We start from the raw sequence: 24,036 nt of genomic DNA on the forward strand, positions 1-24,036 counted from the left end.
ATACAAAATGGTATAAGATGATCCTGCTTCGGTTTTTGTAATTAAATAGCTCACTGAAATGCATTACTTCGTTTAATTGATTTTGTGTTGACACAAATTATAAGTCCTTTGTTTATTTGAATACTCCAAAATGGTGCAATTTCTTTGTTTTTCTCGGTGGTACAAAACTAAATACTCCATTGTTTATTTGAGTAATAAAATTATAAAATAGTCCTTCTTCGCCCTTCTTCTTAGGTTGGTACAAAACTAAATAGACCACTCAAATTCTGAGCCAGTTAAAATGGTATTTCTCATTGATACAAAATTGAATAGGTCACTTAAATTTATTCTTTCGTATGATATAAAATATTCAGCTAGTTCATTTTTTCTCGTTGGTATAAAAAGTAGAACATCGAAATTATTCTTTCGTTACAGAAATTATGAACTTGTTAAAATGATCCTTCTTCGGGTTTTTCTGATTGATACAAAAATAGAACATTTCAGTATTTCAAAAGTTACATAATGGTCAATTTTCGTTTGTTTAAACAGTACATAATGAGCTAGTTAAAGTAGCTCTTCTTCTCTTTTCCAGTTGGTACAAAAGAAAATAATCCACCTAAATTTTATTCATTCTTCACTTATTTTTTTCTGGTATTCCTTCGTTTATTGGAGTAATACAAAATGGTATAAAATGGCATTTCTCGTTGGTACAAAATTTATCCTTTCGTTTGTTTAAATAATACAAGATGATTTAAAATTCTCAGCTAGTTAAAATGGCATATCTTTGCTTTTCTTCTGATTGGTACAAAAATAAAATAGACCACTGAAATTTGTTCCCTCTATTATTTGAATAGCACAAAAAGGTATAAAATGACCCTTCTTTGATTTTCTTGTGATTGGTACAAAAATAAAATTTCGTTTATTTGGGTAGTACAAAATTGTATAGAAATATTGAACCTTCTTCATTTTTTTTGTTTCATACAAAGATAAATACTCCATCCAAATTTGAGTAAAATGGTTCATGTTCGCTTTCTCAAATGTAGCCCTTCGTTTTGCTTAAATAATACATAGCTAGTTAATATGGCATATCTTTGCTTTCTTTCCTGTTAATCCATTTGAATAGCCCAAAAAGGTACAGAAAGTCTGTGCTAGATAAAATTGTGTTCCTTTGATTTCTTTCTCATTAATACAAAAGTAAATAAGCCACTCAAATTTATTCCTTCTTCACTTCTCTCTGCTTGGTACAAAACTGAATAGGTCACACAGGCTTTGTTTAAAGTTATTAAAGCTTAAATATTTGACCTTTGACCTCGATAGTCAGCACTTTTGGAACATGTAGTAGTTGATGACGTATTACTAGATTTGGAAACAGCACCTCAATACGTTACTCTGTTTAAGAGTTATTTGCGTTTAAATATTTTGACCTTTGACCTCGATGATCATTATTTTGGAACTTGCACTGGTTGATGACGTATTACTAAATGTGGAAACACCATTTCAATATGTGGCTCCGTTTACAAACTATTAGGTTTTAAGTATTTTGACCTTTGACCTCGACGGTCATTATTTTTGGAACTTGTAGTAGTTGATGATCTATTACTAGATTTGGAAACAGCACCTCAATATGTTGCTCCGTTTTCGAGTTATTAGGTTTTAAGTACTTTGACCTTTGACCTCGATGGTCAGTATTTTGGAACATGTAGTAGTTGATGACCTATTGCTAAATGTGGAAACACCACCTCAATACGTTGCTTCGTTTTCGAGTTATTGGGTTTTAAGTATTTTGACCTTTGACCTCGATGGTCATTATTTTTGGAACTTGTAGTATTTGATGACCAAATACTAAATGTGGAAAGAGCATCTTAATATGTGGCTCCGTTTCTGAGTTATTAGGTTTTAAGTATTTTGACCTTTGACCTCGACGGTCATTATTTTTGGAACTTGTAGTAGTTGATGATCTATTACTAGATTTGGAAACAGCACCTCAATATGTTGCTCCGTTTTCGAGTTATTGGGTTTTAAGTATTTTGACCTTTGACCTCGATGACCACTAATTTTGGGACATGTAGTACTTGATGACCTATTGCTAGATGTGGAAACACCACCTCAATACGTTGCTTCGTTTTCGAGTTATTGGGTTTTTAAGTGTCATACAAACGGCGTATCCCACATAAACTATAAGACCCAGGTAAAAATAAGTATGATATTCGTAATCAGCATGTCCGAAAACCCCCATATGCCGAGTTTCATCCAAATCGGTTCAAAGAGCGTATCGAATCGCTATGTTACATAGGTATTCATTGTCTTAAAATAGAAGTTGAAAAAATTTTTTATGTAATTTCTGCTATGGTAAAATAGGGGTTGGAAAAGTAATTATAAAAGAGAACGGGTCCACCCCTAAAATGGAGGTTGTTGTGTGTTACGTAGTCTCAGTGTAATTTCTGCTATGTTCAATTAGGGGTAGAGAAAATGAATACACCCCCTGTGCTATGTCCGCCATGTTTCGTAGTCTCTGTCATGTTGAAATAGGGGTTGGAAAATATGCTCATAAAAGGGAATAAATTCACCCCTAAAATGGAGGTTGTTGTGTTTATTATCTGCTCTACTATGTGTTCGTAACTGCTATGTTACATAGTCTTATGCTAAAGGGTTGAAAACGAATACACCTCTGCTATGTGTTCGTAGTCTTATGCTATGTTAAAATAAGGGTTGGAAAATATGCTCATAAAAGAGAACGAGTCCACCCTTGTTATGTTACGTACTCTTATGTTCTGCTATGTTAAAATAGTGCTATGTGTTATCTTCTCTTCTATGTGTTCGTAATCTTATGTGTTATCTCCTATGTTAAAATAGGGGTTGAAAATATGCTCATAAAAGAGAACGAGTACACCCTTGTTATGTTACGTACTCTTATGTGTTATCTGTTCTGCTGTGTGTTAGGTAGTGTTATGTGTTATCTTCTCTTCTATATGTTCGTAATCTTATGTGTTATCTCCTATGTTAAAATAGGGGTTGAAAAATATGCTCATAAAAGAGAACGAGTACACCCTTGTTATGTTACGTAGTGTTATGTGTTATCTTCTCTTCTATGTGTTCGTAATCTTATGTGTTATCTCCTATGTTAAAATAGGGTTTGAAAAATATGCTCATAAAAGAGAACGAGTACACCCTTGTTATGTTACGTACTCTTATGTGTTATCTGTTCTGCTGTGTGTTACGTAGTGTTATGTGTTATCTGCTCTTCTATGTGTTCGTAACTACATAGGGGTTGGAAAATATGCTCATAAAAGGGAACGAGTTCACCCCCTAAAATGTGCTCGTAAAAGAGAACGAATACACCCCCTAAAGTGTGCTCATAAAAGGGAATAAATTCACCCCTAAAATGGAGGTCGTAAAAGACCGTGGGCTCACGGTGTACGGTGCTCAATTTCCCAGGGGCTCGTGAGTTGTCCTAGGTTGTCCCAGATCGATCCATTTTCTACTACTCACGAGTAAGCAATAATTTTTACGATATGATTGCTTAATTGTTTAATTCTTATATTTTGAATGGGATGTTAATAACTTCGATAAGAACTATCCTAGCACAAGTTATGACAACTAATTTTAGACCTTAAATTCATTCTACATTTATTCGATATCCAATCATATCCAAATTAGTTTGTATATTAAAACTAGACAATGATTCTGCGTCCTTTTAGGCCAGGAGAGAAGATAATTGTGACGCATGTATTATAATTTCCTGTGGACACTTACTATCCTTATGACAATGTTCATAAATTAGGTAGATTTACAAAAAACAAAGTAGGAACGAAAGGGCAAAATTTCCTTTAAGCATTTTGCACCATATTTGCTATTATACGAATATTAGAAGCTCTAAAACGTATTGAGCCTCTTGTGTACGAGATGGCGTTAGGGCCCCAAGTTTCAGAGTATATGAGTCGCAGTGGGCCAGCTGTAACGTTATTTGACAACTTACAAATGAAGCAAGTAATGTACAAAAAGTATTAGAATTCTTATAAATAAACGTAAAGTATTGCGCCGTGAAAATAAAGGAACTTTCCGTAAAACTTCGTTACATTTTACAATTTAATCCGATGAATACATAAATGTTGCGAAGGCCTGTGAAGAAATTTGTGCTGTTTATGGACGAAATATTATCAAAAGCCACAACCAAAATATCATCCAGTCGCTTTCGTTCTGGAGATTTCGATGCTCAAAATGCTCCTTACAGTGGGCGAACAATCACAGAAAAAGTGGATGATATTCTGTAAAAAGTTAAGCAAAATTGGCATGTAAGTAGTTATGATATCGCCAATGACATAAATATCCATAGGCAAACAGTGTTAAACCATTTGGAGAAAGGGGGCTACCGAAAAAAGCTCGACGTTTGGGTACTACATAAAGCTGACTCAGAAACATTTATCTGCGAATCTCTGCAGAATCGTAACAAACTCGAGCCATTTCTGAAGCGGTTGATCACGAATGATGAAAAGTGAATAACCTACAACAACAATTGTAGGCGAAAAAGATTATGGTTGAAGCGAGAAGGAATTCCACAGTCTGTGGAAAATATCACACTGTCGCCCGGTAAGGTTATGCTGTGCCTTTGGTGGTACTGGAGGGCAACATTCATCGCCTTCTCTTAAGTCATCCGGTAGACTTGTTCAACCATATTTAAATTCTCTCTTCCTGTGTTTCACTATGTCATAAGATGGGCATTTCTTACCATCCATCTCTTCATATTTCGTTTCTGCCGATTTCCTTGAAGCTGGAGGAACATAATAACAGTTCAATATTTAATTTTATTCAACACGCTTACGCCACCTAGTTTTCTGGCTGTAACATCAATTCAACTGGACTTGTAGAGACGCAAATTAACATACATTGGCAAATATCATTTTCACATTACTAACACATTTCTATCATGGTAAGGATAGAACTTTTTGGCCTTTCCTCGTACATATTTACCATAGTTTAGATAGGACAACATGTAAGCAATATAACATAATTTATCACTACGTCTCATTTTGAGTTAAAGCGCAAACATAAATGCTTTTACAATATCTTCTATAAAGTTAATATAATATATGAAATAGGTAGATAATAACTGACAGACCAGGTTGGTAAATTAAGGATGCTCTTCTAGACTTTGGAACAGCCCAAAAATTTAGAATCCAAAATTCGAATGGATGTCACAACAAAGATGGCCTGGGAATTTACACCCCGTTTCGTATTCCAACTTTGGTGGGCCATTTTCGAAATCAACCTATGAAAGGGAAGTAATTTAGAAGAATTAGTCTCAAAGGAGTATAAATTGGGCCCAGTCAAATGAGTGAGTGAGTGGATCCAATATCAATACAAACTTTGTCCTTAATTTGGCCCAGGGTAATTTTTTAAACATTAAATAAAAATGCTAGAGATGTTCTGTACTGAATATTCTATTTAGATTTAGTTATTTTATACCAAATTCTACATTATATACTATTCTTAAGACATTCTTACTTTCTGGAGGTAATTCTGCTTTGGTTCGTATATAATCCAGTAGTAGTCCAACTATACAATTAGGATTTGCGTACATGTCTTGGTCGTCTAAGAAAACAAAAATAGATACTTTAGTACATGAAATATTTCAGATACCTTGCACATACTTTAAACATTTTGGATAATCGCATTTTTATTCAGTTTCATATACATATTTTCAACCGTAATTTATTAATGTTTAAAAAATAATTATACTTTCTTCCCACATGGCCGATTGAATAAATTTCTGTAACACTTATTAATTTTTGTTTTGTTTGAACGATATCCAGTTAGGAGCTCTTAACTGAAAAATGAATGGAATATTGCATCGGAAAACTACTTAAGTACTACAAATTTTTCCAAATACAAATTTTCAATTGTCTCATATTCCTTTGTTGCTCTCTGAATCATTTTAAATTAATGAATGAATGGATTATTGTGGTTTAAGGAAGGTGTCATCAAAGAGGCCATTTGTTCCCGTCTCAGTAAAACCATTAGCCGATACACGTACATTAAACATTCAATATAAAAACCTTGAAAAATGTAGTTCAAATAAAAGTATTACAAAATAAGTCATATAAACAAACCCTTTTCCCTTGCTGAAATTCTGTGTGCACTACTAGTAAACAACATTGCATGCATGGATTTTCTCTGGGTTTTGTCTTGCCATTTCAATCACCACGTAACCTTATATAAGACGTTCTGTAAACTAGTAAATGTAGTTATATTTTCTCAGTTTGCAATAATGGAAGTAGCATATACTGGTTCTTACTTCTTTCATCATACTAAGAACAGGGGAAAGTACCTTCCCCTCAACGGTCCGGGTGCAAAGGTAAATTTCTAACTTTTCAAGCTATAATTATTAAATTTATTGAATGGATGAATTATGCGTGATTGTACACAATGTGAGATTTATTTCATTTTATTTCAGTCTCTTGCAAAGAATCACATCATTAAATACAGATCTTAGGTCCTACTTGCCTTTGTCTTGGTATTGTAACTGTGCTTTCATTACTTGTCCTTAGAATCAATGGGGGTTCTCGAAAATAAAATGCCTTATTAGGATCATGCAATGAGACTTACAAGAGTGTTCTTGTAGTACATCCGTCCGTCCCTTACTCCAGACGATAACTTTTGAGTGGATGCGATTTCTTGTATTAAGAAAACATGTCATAAATGTTAATATTGATTTTAAAATGTCGAAGAAGAATAATACTATAATTAAAACATTATTTGGGAAGTTAGTTTGGGAACTACCATTTGCTACATAGTAAATGTGGATATATTACACATAGTTCATATTGCGTGTACATAGTTGAACTATGTATTAGATTTGCTACATAGTTCAAATATTAACATTAGCGGGGAGCAATTAAAACTATTAAAGAATTCAAGAAGAACTTGATAATATAATAAATAAAACTATTATACACATCAAAATCTAATGGGCCTTCAGGCCTTAAAATCTGGAAGAAATAAAGATTTTATTTGATTTTATAAACAAATGAACTGTTAACATAGCCAATAGAATTGATCAGCAAGATGCTGTAACATTAGAACAGCTTGAATAAATGATAGAAACAAATTTGAAAGTGTATTAAGATCATTATAGAACACATATATAAAGAAGGACATGTTTGAGATTTTTAACTGCCGTTTTAATATCTTTAAGGAATTAATATAGGGAAGACAATAATAAGATTAGGAATGAGTGTATAAAGGAAATTAAAAAATAATCATAGTATAATCCTCCTATTTAGCGCGAGAATTCCTGTTTCAGAGTTTAATAAATATAAAGATGAGGTAAGGAAGCAAGATATAATTTAGTTGGTCAGTTCAAAATTTAAAATATGAAAAAGCAACCTATCTTTAAAAGATTCAATATCTTTAATACATATATATTTTTGAATCATGAGAAAATCATTTGTATCGAACCAAAACAATATGCTGCATTTGATTGGTATCAAAAGATTATTTATCAATCTTAGTTTTGAGAAGCAATGATTTGCTATTAAATAAATAGCAATGATGACGTATTTGTTGACTGTAAAAAGAATATAAATACAAAGATACCATTGGAATAGAACTAACGGAGAAGGAAGTTATATATATATATATATATATATATATATATATATATATATATATATAATGAAAGGGGTGTAAGTGATATATGTGATATTATTAAAAACAGAACTTTTAAAGAAAGATTGACTTGATGAAGGTGAAGTCGTTAGAGAACAATTACATAAACCATCGCAAATTAATTTCAAAAGATTAAACGTTGTTACAAAAGAAATTATTAAATTGCGGAAAGCCTACTTTGTGGAAATGGATAGTGGCACATGAAAAAAAAAAAAGATTAAAAATAAATAAAAGTTTTAAGTACTTATTAACAATAATCGATGTAGTTTCTAAAGTTACGTTTGCTATTCCCGTTTTTGAATCAGCATTTAAAAACCACCAAACAATTTACAAACTAATGAGAGAAACGAATTTTATAACAAACATTTTAAAGAATTGGTGAAAAATATAACATTAATCATTACTCAACTTCTTGTGGTAAAAAGTTTCTGTCGTAGAACGTTTTAACCGAACTCTTAAATCAAACAGAACTTATTACTCACAAGGCAATGCTAAATGGTTAGAAATACTACAAGAATTGGCGATTGATTATAATAATAAAAGTTAAAGAACAATTAGTATGAAGGTTATTGTAGTTAATAAGAAAAATGAACAAATAATGTTGGAAAGATTGCATAAAACGAAAATTGACGATTATATTCGTGTAAGGAAATCCAAAGTCTTGTTTAAGAAAGGATATACACCCAGCTGCTGAACAGAAACATTTGCTATTAATGGGGTTAAACCTTCGATACACCGACATACAAAATGCAAGATTTAAACAACTACGAAATTGAGGGATTTTATCAACCAGAATTATTAAAAACTGAGTATAAAGATGAATATATTTTATAAAACATTTTATGAAAGAAGAGTAATAAAATACTATATATGTTAAATGGTTAGAGTTTGATGATTCGCATAATAGTTGAATGGATAAAAGTAATGCAGTTCTGTAATTTAATGTGTTTACCTTTTATGTACACTCATGTCCAAAATTATTGTCGCATGTCTATAAACATGTTGTAGAAATATAATTTGATAATGAATTCACCCGGTATTTCTTATAATGTTAGTATGTGTATGTGGAAAATTTCATGTCAAAAAAGCACTAAATAAGAACAATAAAACGAAAATAAAATTTTCTTGTCCATTTAGCAATATTTTGTTTTACTCATTCTAATTTTCCTATTTATAATTCTCTTCCTATGAAATTTACCACAAATATACATTTACTGATTATACAGATAGTATCAGTATTAAAAGTACCCTGCAAAATCATTATCAAATTATATTCTTATTATATATAATCAAATTATATAATCAAGAAAAATTATAGATATGCGAAAATAATTTTGGACATGAGTGTACATACATATAAAAGATTTGACAAAAAATAAATACATAAATAAAGATTTGCTATACAATAAAAGAGGATGGATATCACTTATGATATTTTAACTATATATATACTAAGAACAGATTCAAGAATTATAGGTACGGTATATTTAGTGATTTTAAATTGATTATCGATAAATTTGCAGGATATTTTACTGCTACAAAATTGTGTAAAAATGGTGATAAATGTTTGATCATTGATTAGAGAATAAACGTTCAAAGAAATTGTTAAATTATTACCAAAAGAAACTAGCCTCTCGGGTTTGCGGGAAACTAGAACCACCTTATTACATAGAAGTAGTTGGAAGATCAGAAACAATAAAAATCTCTGGAACTTATGTTCATAAGAAAATTTTCCTTGATATTGCAATGTGGTTATCTGATGACTTTATTGTAAATGTTGTGATGTTATTGAAGATTATTTTATTAAAGATTTGAAACAAATAAAAGAAGATAAACAAGAAGTCAAGATTAAATTAGAACAAGTTGAAAAATTTATGAAAAAAAATTAAAATTATAAAATGAAGAATTACAAATCAAAATTGATTCTCTCAAACCAATAGCATCCGAACATACAGAAGATCCAGAAAAATACACAAATTACACACTCTTAAAAAGAATCTATCGGAAACACAACTAAAATAAATACTTAAACAATAGGATGAAAATACAAGAGAATTAGTAGAAAAAAATACGAAATATATCATTTTTGATTTTAAGAGTTCAACAACGTCATATAATCATACGAGTTCAATACATGAAAGAAAAAAACCTAAATATACTATCAGAAACTATTTATCCTAATTCGATTAATCTATTGATTAAAGTTAAAGAAAAATATATTTGTATCATTTATTATGGTTGTCATGTATGTTTCAAAAATATTGAAAATGATGAAGATTTTTTATTGTAGATTTGTTTTTGAGTGTTCAGATTCAAATTAAGAATGATGGAGACTGATTTTTTGTTACATGAAAGCATCTAGTTACAACATACTGACGATATAAATTTGCCATGGTCACTCCAAATGCTATATATAACACATCTCCCGAATTCGGATTATGACGTTTTCTTACTATAGTCGTCCAATCTAAATAATGTCTAAATACATATATACACTAGAAATATCTCGATATTTTGAGATGTGATAGTTAAAAGCACTCTCTCTAAATTCTAAAATGAAAGGCTCTGATAAGTGTTGATACATTGAAATCATGATCCAATCTACTTTATCCGTATAAACTCTTACAAGGCTCTCGTCCAGAATACTTTTGTCACGAAATTAAGTAATATTGAAAACATTAGTAATAGGGGTGTGTAAGAACCAGAATTTATAAAATCTTTTTACGTGTTTGTACTACTTAAAGAAAAAATGGCTGTTGCGAAAACGCAACAATTGATTTTAAATTCTTATTGCTCTTGAACTTAACAAACTATAATATATATATATATATATATATATATATATATATATATATATATATATATATATATATATATTAAAAAAAAGATACGAATAAAAGTCGGGAGCCTTGCTGAACATGAAATGTAATTTTAGTTAATATCTGCTCAAATTAGAAACACAACATACATTTCTTCACTAAGGTGAACGGCCATTCCGCAAGAAAAATAACATGCATTCAGAAAGAATACTCTATACACAAAGCCGTTATGAGTAAGAAGTTCGAACTTCACTAGAAGTACCACCTATCCGCGTGCTGCCTAATGACTTCCAGTAGCAAAAGATCGTTATGAAAGGAAATAAAACGCTATTAATTAATAACACTACAAATGTTGCGAAAACGCAACTATGGGCATATATTGGTTAAGTTTGATGTGGTGAGAAACAAGACCAACACAGTTTATCACCAAGTTTTCGTAGAAATTTTTTACTTTCAAAAAAAAATAAATAAATAAATAAAATAAAATAATGGTTCAACTAATAAAATAATGTGGAATGATGTTCACTTTCCTTAGGACTATGGACTGTGTAAATGTATCACTTACTGGTGGTCGCGAACCTACTGGACTCCGTGCAGGCATGCTACCAACAATCACTAATTCATTCACCAGAAAATGGAACTCAAATTTAGCCCGAAGAAGATGGTCCCAAAGGATGTTCCATCACAACTCAAAGCTCGGCGTCCAGGCCTGCATTTTGATATCCGCAACCCGTCGTGAGAAAAAGTTACGAACCACAAACTACCAACACAGGATGTCAACCTCCCAGTTAAGTTGGCAATGATGACTACTGAAACTCAGATTTATGTGTGTGTAATGGCCCTACCCCCCCAAAAATCCACAAATTCCAAAAACAGAATTTTAGCGCAACGGAAAATTTTTTAAAAAAATCCAAACTGAAAGTTTTGAGAGAACTCAGACTAAAAAAAACTTCACAGTATTCGGTCGTATCTTACGTCGGTCGCACCAAGAAACTTTTTTTTTTTTTTTTTTTTGAAACTTGTGTAATCTCATTTTCCACTGAAAAGTTAAAATACCTCTGATACTGCTCATGCATTTTGCACCTTGACCACATATCTAGATTTTACTGTATATATTTTTCTAGCTTAATACACATTTTAAATTCCCAATTCTACTTGAAAAGAAAATTATCAGATTACAACTTCTACATTTTATTGAAGAAACCATTTTGTGGGTTTATACAAACGCTACAGCTACATTTTGAATAATATTGAAGAGAAAATGTTAAAAAAAAAAATCATTCATATTGATTGGTTCTACAAATTGATATTTGATTTCAGGTTTACAGAAAAATCTGGCAACATGTATTTAATGTTTCCATTCTTCTAATGTAACCAATTTTTTTAATTGAATCAAAACATTTTCGTGGAATAAAAATAATAAAAGAAAAATAAATAAAAACATGTTGACATTCGAAAATCAATATCACTCATGACAAAACTGGCATTAAACCGACATCAGTATACGTAATCATTTTTCTTTATGTAACTACTTAGCAGGTAATTGGTGGGCTAGAACTTCTCAAGTTTTCTGTGTTTTATTTTATCTTTGTGTCTTTGCACAGTGACTTCGGCGGCAGGATTTACGTACATTTTTCACTACCTGCGCTTTATGCTTCGTTGTCTTTTATTTCATATTTTTTTCATAGACATAGTTTGACACGGTAAAAATAATATATCAACACATAGTAAAACTTAACCTACACCTAACCTAATCTACACTAACTTAACCTACTACAATAGAAAATGTTATCACACATTTAACATTCCTAGCTCCCACATCACACCTGAGTCACAAAGACGTAGTAATGTCAACATTACGGATCAATCTGAAGAAGTTAAAAAAAATATAAGTATATATTTTTCCAGACGAAATTAATAAATACATATTAAATATTTTAGTTATATTCTCTTTAAACAAGATTGGATAACGTCCACGAGCTATATAAAGAAATGTTGTTGCCAGAAGATACCATGATGCACCCACAAAGTATACCAGGTTTTCAAAGTAAATATTGGGAATTTTAAATATTTTCATTCGGACTTACTGCTAACAGGATTTTTTAATTTTTGTAGTTTAGGAGCAGTATCTTTGCTAAAGCAAAATAATCTGTAATTTCTAGTGAAGTATTTTTCTCTTGAATTACATTGTCAGAATGTTACTAAATAATACTGGGAGGAGACTTGCATTCACAAGGAACACCAACCTGTCTATTGTGACAACCAAATTAAACATTTTAAAACCCCTTCCTCCGGCTTATCCGCGTAGATTCCGTGTTCACATGATAGATGAATGTGATCACAATCTCTAGGGAAACAGAAATATTGTTTTAGAACTGCATGATAATATCATACACGAACACTACGCACATGTAAGCCACCACTTTTGTCCAAACAAAATTTTGAGGTTAAGCACACCAAACCACAGATTTTGGCTGCATCTCTTCAGTCTCACTGAATAATAATAATTCTTCTTACTTGCTTTACAATTTGCACTGATTTTCTTCCTGAAAATCCCAGTGGTGCCTTCAAAAAAATACCTAACACCAAGCTATGTTTACTGGCATTTTTGATCATCATGGCTACCACCGCCAATCGGCTTCCCCAAGGAAATTTTTCTTTGGTACCCTGCTCCACTGTCCATTGAGCGTTTCAAACCAAATCCAACCACTTTGTTCAATTTAGACGAACACTAAAACACAGTTGACATTAAATTCAGTAATCTTGGAGGTAATTTTCTTAATTTCTGCACAATTTATGGACGAGGAACTAGATTGTATGTCTGATCTTCAACACGGCTTTTGGTAAAGAGACAAAGAATAACAAGGAGAAGAGAGCTAATTGGTTCTTTGGTGACGCAACAAAAGGATAACACCTAAAATCTCGACATATCAAAAGAAACCAAACCAATGATAAAATTTGGAATAAGCCTCAAACGAAACTGAGATTTCTTTGCTCCAATGAAAAATAATTTCTACCTAAACGAATGGATGTGCCAGAAAGACATCATGGCCGAATTTCAAAATGAAAATTTTGAAGAAATTACAGAATTAAATTTTTAGAGTTTTCTTGCAAAGATTCCCTACATCTAAATTCCCTAAATTCCCTTAAGTACAAAACCTTTAAGGAACTACAAAATATACACCTTTGAACCCACGTACCATAATAATAAGGACAAAATATTCAATAATAATAAAATATTATATTATATGTAATTTTTATAGACACTACTTCTATATTATTTTGGCGAAATATTACAATTTAAAGCTGAACCCTAAAATATAATAATTTACAAAATTTTCGAGTGTCTTTTGAAACTAAGTATGAACATGAATATACAGGTGGTTCCAAAAAAAATCACGTACCATGATACATTATACTTAGGTATAATGTAACAAATTCTTCTGAAAGTTTGGTTCCGCAAGATATATTCTCAAAATGATCCTTATTTATAAACTCAATAATAAAATTTTCGGACAAGTTTTGGTATAAATCCCTTATCCCAATTAACCTTACTGCGAATTCTCTAATAAATCTGATAATTCTGAATATACACAAAATACTTTCCAATTAATCTTATCTGCAATTTCTCTAATAAAATCTTCATGTAATTGCTTCTGTGATATGATTTTTCCAGTTGATCTTGGTTGATATTTACGTATGAAATCTGTAATATATTTAAATTTATATTCAACATAATATCCGTTATAACATATTTTGTACTATTGCTCTTCAGAGATTCTTACAAATAGTTAATGTGACAAATCCATGCTTACAAAGATCTTCTATAATGAATGCGTTATTTTCTTTAGTAGCTTTTGAATAAAGGATCTAACATGTTAATATAAATGTCAAAATTGATTATATCTTCATCAGCATAATCGTGACAACTTAAATGATCACATACACAATGAAATACAGGTTTGAGAGACAACATTTCTTTAGTACACAACATTCATTGTAATTCTTGGAACTTCTACGTATAAATGCTAATTAAATTCATTTTGGTATAAAAACATAAGAGCCAAGATTTTTATGTAATAAATATGGAAAGACGCTGATTTAATGCATAATAGTCTTAAACTAATTTATAACTATCTTAATTTTTAGCAACATTAATAGAAAAACAAATATGTGAGAAGAAAAAGAAACAGTGTTAAAAAAAGCAAAAATACTATCAAAAGAAGAAGAAATGACGGTAAAAGAAAGATATACACCAGAATCAAATTGGGATAGTAAAAGTTAAAACGAAAATGAGTTAATCAATGAAAATGAGGGTTATGATCAGGGAGATTCTTAAATGCATATATGTTTAGAAATGAATTACATTTGTATTAAATATTACATATTTTAGTGGGGCGTTGTCATGAAAATCTAGTTGCTAATACAACGCGTTAACAAACTAAAACTCAGAGTGTCACACAAATATTAATTGTAGTATTGGAAAAATAAAAATAAAACACTTAAATGAAGATTTTTCTATAATAAATATCAAATGAATTTTATTGGCGGTAGTGTTAAGAATGAAAATGTGAAAAAATGAAATTAAATCAAACTGTCAATGTAGAAAACAGTAAGATGAAAAGTTTAAATAAAAATATTGTAGTTGAATTTGAAAAGTTATGTAAAGAAAATGGGAACACAAGATTATTCTCGATTAATAAAAGCTGAAGTGATTTATCGTATTAAACAACACAAGATGAACATAACAGATTGAACTTAACCAGTCATTTCCATTTAGAAAAGATATATTCTCCAAAGAAGAGATAACACGAGAACTACCAAAATTAAAGATAAAATATAAGAAAAAGTTATTCCCATTTAAAGAAGATATTTTTGAAGAACCAAAAGTTAAAGAACAAATACCAATTAAAGTTAAACGTGAAAAATCGCATTAAAATCAAGATTAAAAACAAGGAAGTTTACATCAATCAATAAATAAGAAGGTTCGCTAGAACACAATATTAACTCAGCATCAAAAGGAATATTTAAACAGATTATAACTCAGGCTAAAAAAATAAGACAGTTCCTTAAAAAGGTAATCTCTTGGTAAGCTGTCAATATAGTAAGAGAGGAAAATAAAATAAAAATGTTTGCTTTAATACTTAAAACCGAGAAATATATTAATCAACTGATTTAAAAGAAATAATTATAAACATGAAAGAAGCATTAAAAACAAGAATAGGGGAGTTTTAGCGAGAGCTTCTGGCTGGCTTTTATGAGTATGAACTTCTTACTACTAGTAATCGTTATATACAAATATGAAACTATCAAAACAAATTAAGAATAAATAACCTGTTATTGATGTAAAGACTGAAAGAGAAAAATGTCTCTTATATTAAACATGTAGAGCTTTATACACTGTGAAATCACACGCTAGAAGAGTGCCTAAAAATGCTAAACTGAAAATTCTAGAAGATATCCTAAAAGATAAAGACTTTTTGTAAAATTTTGTACTATTCCAAAATTTAAAAGAAAACTTGATATTTCTATTAATGTGTAGGCTTATGATAAAGATAATTCAATCTATATATTATATAACATTCAAAATAAAAAAGACAAGCACGTAAATTAATTATATATGAGGAAAAAATAAATCACATTACTGCTGTATTTAAAGCTTGACCAGAATATTTTACTTTCGATTAAGTAATCATAAAGAAAGAAAAGGCGTATGTTATATAGATGCTTGTTATACTTGCACTCACAAAATTCATTGTGTAAAAACCTGAATGATTGTTCATCAAATGAGACGGTAAAGATAGAAATGTCAGGATAAGTTATTCATATTAAATTAAAGAACTGTCAATAAATAATGAAAATCCAATTTTTGATTTATGTTGATCTTTAATGTTTATTACATAAGGTTATGTGTTGTATAAAGTCATCCAGAAAATGAGTCATATACGTAGCCATATCAAAAATATAAACCATCTGAATTTTGTTATGGATATAAAACAAATCTCATACTATATGAAGGTAAAGATGCAGCTAAGAAGTTTAAAAGCAAATTAAAGAAAGGAGACAAACATATATCTAATATATACCATGAAAATAATGGATTACCTTTAACAGAAAAACAAAGAAAATAATTTATTAAACCTGATTGTTTTCACATTATAACGAAAAATATACCACGAAAAATCATAAAGTTAAACACCACGATCATACAACAGATGAATTTGTAGTTTTCTTAGTAATAAATGTAATTTACAACTTATAGTTCCAAAGTTTCTTCTAGTCATAATACATAACTTAATCCGATATGATTTGCACTTTAGAAAAGAGCTTGGGTTTAACAACGAAAAATAGATCTAATACATATTAATGAGGAACCATATATATCATTCAGTAAAAATGTAGAAAATATCATATTAAAATGTATAGATTCATTAAGATTTATGGCTTCTAGTTTAGACAAATTATCATCAGACTTGACAACAGAACAAATGATTCATATCTTGTATCCTAATCAAGAAAAATTTAAACTTGTAATTAGACAAGGTGTTTATTCATATGATTATGTTAATGATTGGGATAAGTTTAGAAGAAATATTTATTACCAAAAGAAGCATTCTTCAAAAGGATTAGAAATTAGTGATAAAAACCATGAACAACGATTTTGGGTAAAGTCTGGATCAAAAACCTTGGACAATATTGTGACTTGTATTCAAAAACAGATATGTTATCATTAGCAGATTTATACGAAAATTTCAGAGAAACATGTCCAAAGGCTTGTGGGCTTGATCCGGCTTGCTATATGACAGCTCCAGTTTAGCTTTTAATATGTTGATTAAAATAACAAAGAATTAAAACTATTAAGTGATTATGATATGGTTTTGATAGAGAATGGTATGAGAGGAGGAATTAGTCAATGCTCAAAAGATATATAAAGGCAAATAATGAATACACCGAAAATTATAATGAAAATAAAAAAGACTTATGTAGTGTATTTGAATGAATATAATCTGTATGGATGACCGATGAGCCATTGTCTACCATTCTACCATATAGAGGACTTAAATGGTTAGATAAGGAAGAAATAGAAACAATAGATTTCATAAATATACCTGACAATTACGATACGGGCTATATAATAGAAGTAGATCTTGAATATCCAAAAAAATTACATGACAATCACAAAGACTATTCTTCAGGTCCTGAAAATGTGTTCACCTGGCTCAAAACGATCTAAGCTATTAACAAGTCTATATGTTAAAGTAAAATATGTATCCTATCAAAACTTTCTACTATTCTATCAAAAATATGTATTCTATCAAAATTCACTATCAAAACTTAGAACATTGCCACTTGGATTAAAATTAAAGAAAATGCAAAGAGTAATAGAGGTTGAAAAGTCAGATTTCTTAGAGAACTATATTGATCCAAACACATAAATCAGAAACATGAACAACAAGTGACTTTGAGAAAGATTTTATAAGTTGTGAACAACTTAGTGTTTGGAAAGACAATAGAAAATACAAGAAAAATTAACATTAAACTAGTAAATGATGAAATAAATAAGACCTTGTAATGAAACCAAACTATAAAACCACCACAGTGTACACAGAAAACTTAGTAGCTGTGCATATGAACAAGATTAAAATATTATTTAATAATCCAACCTATATGTGTATTTCAATTTTAGATTTGTCAAATATTTAGGTATAATTTTCATTGTAGTGTGATGAAACGAAAATATCAAAAGAAAATTTAATATGCTATGCAGACACGAATAGTTATATTTATCATGTTCAAACGAAAAATGTGTATAAAGATATGAAAATTGTATTAATTACCTCAATGCAAGTGACTATGAGGAAAATAATACATATGAACTACATCAAATAAATAAAAAAATACTTGGCAAAATGGAAGATAAAATAAAAGGTGCAATTATAGACGAATTCGTTGGATTAAGATAAAAAAATGTACTCAATAAAAGTACCACAAGTCAATCTAGAAGATAAATTTGAAAATAAATTTGATATAGAAAAACGTAAAAAGCAAAAGGCACTAAGAAGAATGTTGTGTATAAAGAGATAATATTTAATGAATACAAAGACTGTTCAATCAGAAAGAATATTATAAGAAAATGAACCTAACTAGAAGTTAGAAAACGAATTATTTAGCGTAAAAGTGAATAAACACAACCTAAGTTGTGTAGATGATAAAACATAAATATTAGAAGATGTAATGAACACCTTGCCATAGGCTCATTATAAGATAAGAGAAAAGTAAATTCAATATGTATGTAGTTATAGTTTAAGATATGTTCCTTCTGAATAAGTATCTTAAAGTTCTATATCCTGTTTAAAATGTTCATTAGTAATTTATCAACCATATTTAATAATAAGCAATTTGACGCAATATTCTTCGTACAGAAGGAAAAAGAGGTAAAAAAAATATGTAAAATTTATATGTGAAATTGTATTGTAATGGCTTGGAAAAGTTCTTCCTCGTATCCCCATGTAATGTACCACTGTTAAAATATTAACAGATAACGGCTACTTTAACAGTTACTATATATAGCCCATTTCCCATATATATATATATATATATATATATATATATATATATATATATATATATATATATATATATATATATATATATATATATATATATATATATATTGTAGTGGACAACATTGTATCCGTGGATTTTCTCGGAGTACTCTTGTTTTCTCCCACATTCTCATTCCATTAATTCTTTCATCATCATTCACTTTCCTTAATTATCCGTCGCCATTATCCTAACGGGCATAAGCGTGGGACGTTAGCTGAAAGATTTCATTTTCCCATACATGTAAGGGATTTTTATTTTTTTTAAAAAAAAAGATAGAGCTATTATCTCTTCGGAGTTCGATAATTGAGTCAATCCGTTAACAACTTAGCGGGTAACGGCACTTTAACGGTGGCTATCTATATCTTACATAACATATATTTAAACAAATTGTTAACTCTATGCAATAGATAGCTAGAGTGATTATGTTGTCAGAATTCGTTAATGAAACTATCCATATCCTATACATATATTTCGCGTGATCTTTTTTACTGTCTTTACCACGCCATTTGCAGATTCAAGGTAGAGCGGTGAAAGAATAAAGAAGGCCTATATATAAATTGTTACACTACCTTACTCTGATTTGATTTAAAACTCCGTACTTCACTTCTATCTTAAGAACCCAGGACACGATTCGCCTCCTCCAAGTGACTCTTCTGGACCCAATGGTGGCCGGATATTATTACTGGTACTTTTGGTATTGTTTTATTTTGTGTAATTCTAAAGCATTTTATCAAGCTAAGAATGCGAGTTAAGAACAAAATTTTATCAACGGCTTAAAAACATTAGACTACCAGAAAGTTATTTACAATCAATGTACATGTAATTATTAATTCATTAGTTGTATATTTGTAAGTAATAACTTACCTCCAAATCGAATGCGTATATACATTTTGTTGTTACTTCTTTATATATGAACATACAAAATATCGGTAGTAAAAATTATTAGCTATAGAAGATTTATTTCCTTTCGTTATTTTAAGTTAAATGTTAATACGATATAGACAGCAACAATATCTTTAATATGTTCTTTTTCTATCAATTTCAATAAACAAAGTTTGTGATTGGCGCGGACTGCAATCCAGTGTGACCACCCAGCAAAAATATTTCGTTGCTACTATGAAAAATAGTACTAGATCTGGGGAAAAAGTACTAATATCTTGTCTGCTCCCTATGTATGACATTTTACGATGCTAATACTTTATTAGGTTTCCAGCAGTTCCTCCTCTCCTGAGTGGGGGAGTGACTTCCACATTCTTGAAGGAACCTCAAACTTTAAATTTTTAAAGTCAAAATTCAATACAAACCAATAACAAGCTCCCAATTTTGACTTTACACCCCCAAACTAAAAATCCTATTGGAATCCCTGCTTAATTGTCATATTAGAACTCACTGTAAAAATACTAAAGTAACACAAGTATGACAAATATAGAGGATGTCGGGAGAAAACAAGAAATATCATAAAATGGGCTTATTGAGCAAATCGAGTTTTATTCCTTAATAGGCTACTGTTTAAACGGATCACCAAATATGCAATATTGTTTACTGTGGTCATTTATTAGTTGGAGATGACCTAACGTCACCTATGTCCTACTTGCGCTCTTGTAAATACAATTGTTGAAAAAAACCGGCGGAAGAAAGTTACCAGGAACAGTGAAATTTTCGTACATTGCCAAATTTTCATGAGATTCCTTTTTCTCTCCCAAATGTATCTATGAGAAAAGAAGAGGAGAAAAATACTAGATTTGTTGAGGAACGTACTAGAACACTAAAATATTATAAAAGGTACTAGATATAGTACGAAAGTACTAGCGATGGTCACACTGTTCCAATCCAAGTTGCTTATATCTCTTCGAACTATTTTTTTAGCGAAGTTCTATGAAAGTATATGGATTATTGATAGATATGATAAGTATATAATGAAAGAAGTAACAAATAAGTTTGTTTTATAACTGTCTCAGACTACTATTCAGGTACTGGAAAGTGCGTGACAATGTGAAGAGTTGTGGAGAGAGATGCTTTCAGGAGGTGGCTCGATAACGAGAAATCCTTCCTGGAAGTACGATGTTTCTCACCGGGCATTTCTCCGATCGATCTCGAGTTAACAGTATTTGCACAATATTACCTTCACCCCTGTTTATTCAAGTTCCCTTACTGGGAAAGTCGCCTGAAATCAAAGCTGGTCGTGGCGTAGTCGTGTCTGTTTTCCAACCGGATGGCCCAGGGTCGATCTCCGGCAGTGTTGGGCAAAATCAATTGAAATCAATTGCAATTGATCAATCAATTGAAAGTAATTGCTCTGAAAATCAATTGCAATTGATTTCAATTGCAATTGATTTCAATTTGTAATTGACAATTAATTTCAATTGCAATTGAATTCAATCATAAAATTTGCAATTAAATTTTCGTCAATTGTTAATTGTTAATTGGTCACCAGGCAATTGAAACTTTTAATTGTTAATTGTCAATTGCAAAGGGTGCAATTGAAACATTCAATTGTTAATTGCAATTGACAATTGAAACTTGTAATTGTAATTGTTAATTGCAATTGAAATCAGCAATTAAAACAAGATAAGAAGATATGTGTATATTGTATTGTCAACTTGTTACTGTTTTACATATTTCAAATAAGGTACTTATAAGAAATGCTGGATACCTACCATCCCTTTCCCCCCCTGGGAAGAAAGCCGTGAAACTAAGTATTTTTTAAATATATTATGTTTATGGTTCTATCCCCCTCGAAAGAACTCTATATGCCCGTCATGCATACAATAGGAATGAGCACGAGCGAGTTCGAGCGAGTTTTCTTTAAAACTCGACTCGACTCGAAGCAGACATCTTTGAGTTCGACTCGACATCTCGGCTCGAAAAATTTCCTCCAACTCGACTCGAATTCGGATCGAGTTTCCAGTCGAGTCGAGCCAATTCGAGCTAAATCCTTTGTGTAGTTCCAAGTACTACTATCTTCAAGTATCCTACATAGACAATATAATTATCAATGATACTACTACTACTACTATAACTAATTATTATTATTATAACACCGTGTACCTGTATAAACATGGAATATAGGCGGTTTGTATCGGAATACTAAAAATTAGTTAACTGTCGATCTCGGTTGTCAAGAAATCTTCAGGAGGCAAGGACATCGGTCACGAGGTTCTTGGCTTGAGTTCAGGAGGAGCAAGTATTCGGGCTCGAGCCAAAAATTGTTAAAGTTATGGGACGCCAGCCAAACATGTTTAAAACTGCTCGACCCGGGTTTAGGGTTGTCAACGACTCAAGCGGCTTGCTCACAGTTCATTCACTTATCGAGCCGAACCGAGAAGTGAGCCGAGCCAACAGCTCATCCAACAGAGCCAGCTCGAGCCGATGGCTCACACGAGCCGAACCGAACCGAGCTGCTTGCTTACCCCAACCGAGCCGGTTCGAGCCATTGGCTCAGTTAAGCTAACTCGAACCCAGCCTATGGACTCGTTTCAACGGAGCTGGTTCAAGCCATTGGCTCCAATCGAGCCGAGTCGATAACTCGCCTTTACCGAGCCGGTTCAAGCCATTGGCTCAATTGAGCCCAGTCGATGGGTAATCCCAACAAAACCAGCTCAAGCTGTACGCTCAGTTGAACCGAGCCGGGCTGGTTGACATCACTATTCTGGTTGGGCTTCTACTTTGGCTAAAAAATTGGACCGTGCAGTTCTCAGCTTTGATGGTAAGAACTACAAAAAATTATATGAAATCTTTAGTTTTACGTCCCACGCTTATGCCGGTTAGGCTAAAGGAGACGGTGATGATGGGAAATGAATGAAATGAAGAAAGTGGGAGGAAACGGGAGAACCCCGAGAAAATCCACGAGCACGGTGTTTGTCCACCACAAAGTCCAAACTGCGCGAGCTGGGATCGAACCAGGGACCTCAAGCACCGGAGGTGAACGTTCTACCACTGACCCACCGCGCCCCCTGGTAAGAACTACAGTATATACTTATATTGGTGCTCACGGCGTCATTAACTTGTTCCACCACCAACGAATTTCGAGATACTTTGTTTTGCATCTTTTGTGCGTGTTTTGTGTCGCTTTGTGCGCCTATTCCCACATTTTGTGCATCACCGGAAGTGGGTCAAAATGGGCCTACAAATATGATGGAACAAATTATTGCTCTTCCGCCACCAATGAATTTCGAGGTCGTTTCCTTCACATCGTTTTGTGCCGTTTTGTGCGTCTACTTCCGTTTTGTGCCGTTTTGTGCGTCTACTTCCGTTTTGTGCCGTTTTGTGCGTCTACTTCCGTTTTGTGCGTCACCAGAAGTGGGTCAAAATGGGCTTCCAAGATGGGACGAAAATGACCAAGAGTTCCGCTACTATCGAATTTCGAGGTCGTTAATTTCACACCGCGTACCCTTTTGTGCGCTTATTTCGACGTTTTGTGCGTCACTGGAAGACGGTCAAAATGGGCGTCGAAGGTGGGACGAAAATGACCCACTTCTCCGCCACTACCGAATTTCGAGGTCCTTCCTTTTGCATCGACTACTGGATTTTCGTGCTGTTTCGTGCCCCCATTTCCACGTTTTGTGTCACCAGAAGTGGGTCAAAATGGGCTTCCAAGATGGGACGAAAATGACCCACTGTTCCGCCACTATCGAATTTCGAGGTCGTTAATTTCACACCTCGTACCCTTTGGTGCGCCTATTTCGACGTTTTGTGCGTCACTGGAAGACGGTCAAAATGGGCCTCGAAGGTGGGACGAAAATGACCCACTTCTCCGCCACTACCGAATTTCGAGGTCCTTCCTTTTGCATCGACTACTGAATTTTCGTGCTGTTTCGTGCCCCCATTTCCACGTTTTGTGTGTCATCAGAAGTGGGTCAAAATGGGCTTCCAAGATGGGACGAAAATGACCCACTGTTCCGCCACTATCGAATTTCGAGGTCGTTAATTTCACACCTCGTACCCTTTGGTGCGCCTATTTCGACGT

General features: G+C 31.9%; 1 protein-coding gene across 2 annotated transcripts in view; it reads right to left on the reverse strand.

Moving 5' to 3' along the window:
- Nucleotides 1–20,029, reverse strand: part of LOC145662189 (uncharacterized protein CXorf65 homolog) — a 38,468-nt gene extending 18,439 nt beyond the window's left edge. Inside the window, exons 1-2 of one of the 2 annotated variants that reach the window (XM_081727520.1) lie at nucleotides 19,935–20,029; nucleotides 5,482–5,568 (exon numbers count right to left, since the gene is read on the reverse strand). In XM_081727520.1, the coding sequence (XP_081583646.1) occupies nucleotides 5,482–5,568; nucleotides 19,935–19,959 (112 nt within the window). In that variant the 5' untranslated portion in view covers nucleotides 19,960–20,029. Of the gene's footprint in view, nucleotides 1–5,481; nucleotides 5,569–19,639; nucleotides 19,739–19,934 lie in introns of those variants that run through there. The other variant, XM_081727521.1, reaches the window with a different exon arrangement.
- Between the last annotated feature and the right edge of the window lie 4,007 nt (nucleotides 20,030–24,036).

This window comes from Thermobia domestica, chromosome 10, assembly GCF_964235325.1.
Source record: "Thermobia domestica chromosome 10, izTheDome1.hap1.1, whole genome shotgun sequence".
Lineage (NCBI taxonomy): Eukaryota > Metazoa > Arthropoda > Insecta > Zygentoma > Lepismatidae > Thermobia > Thermobia domestica.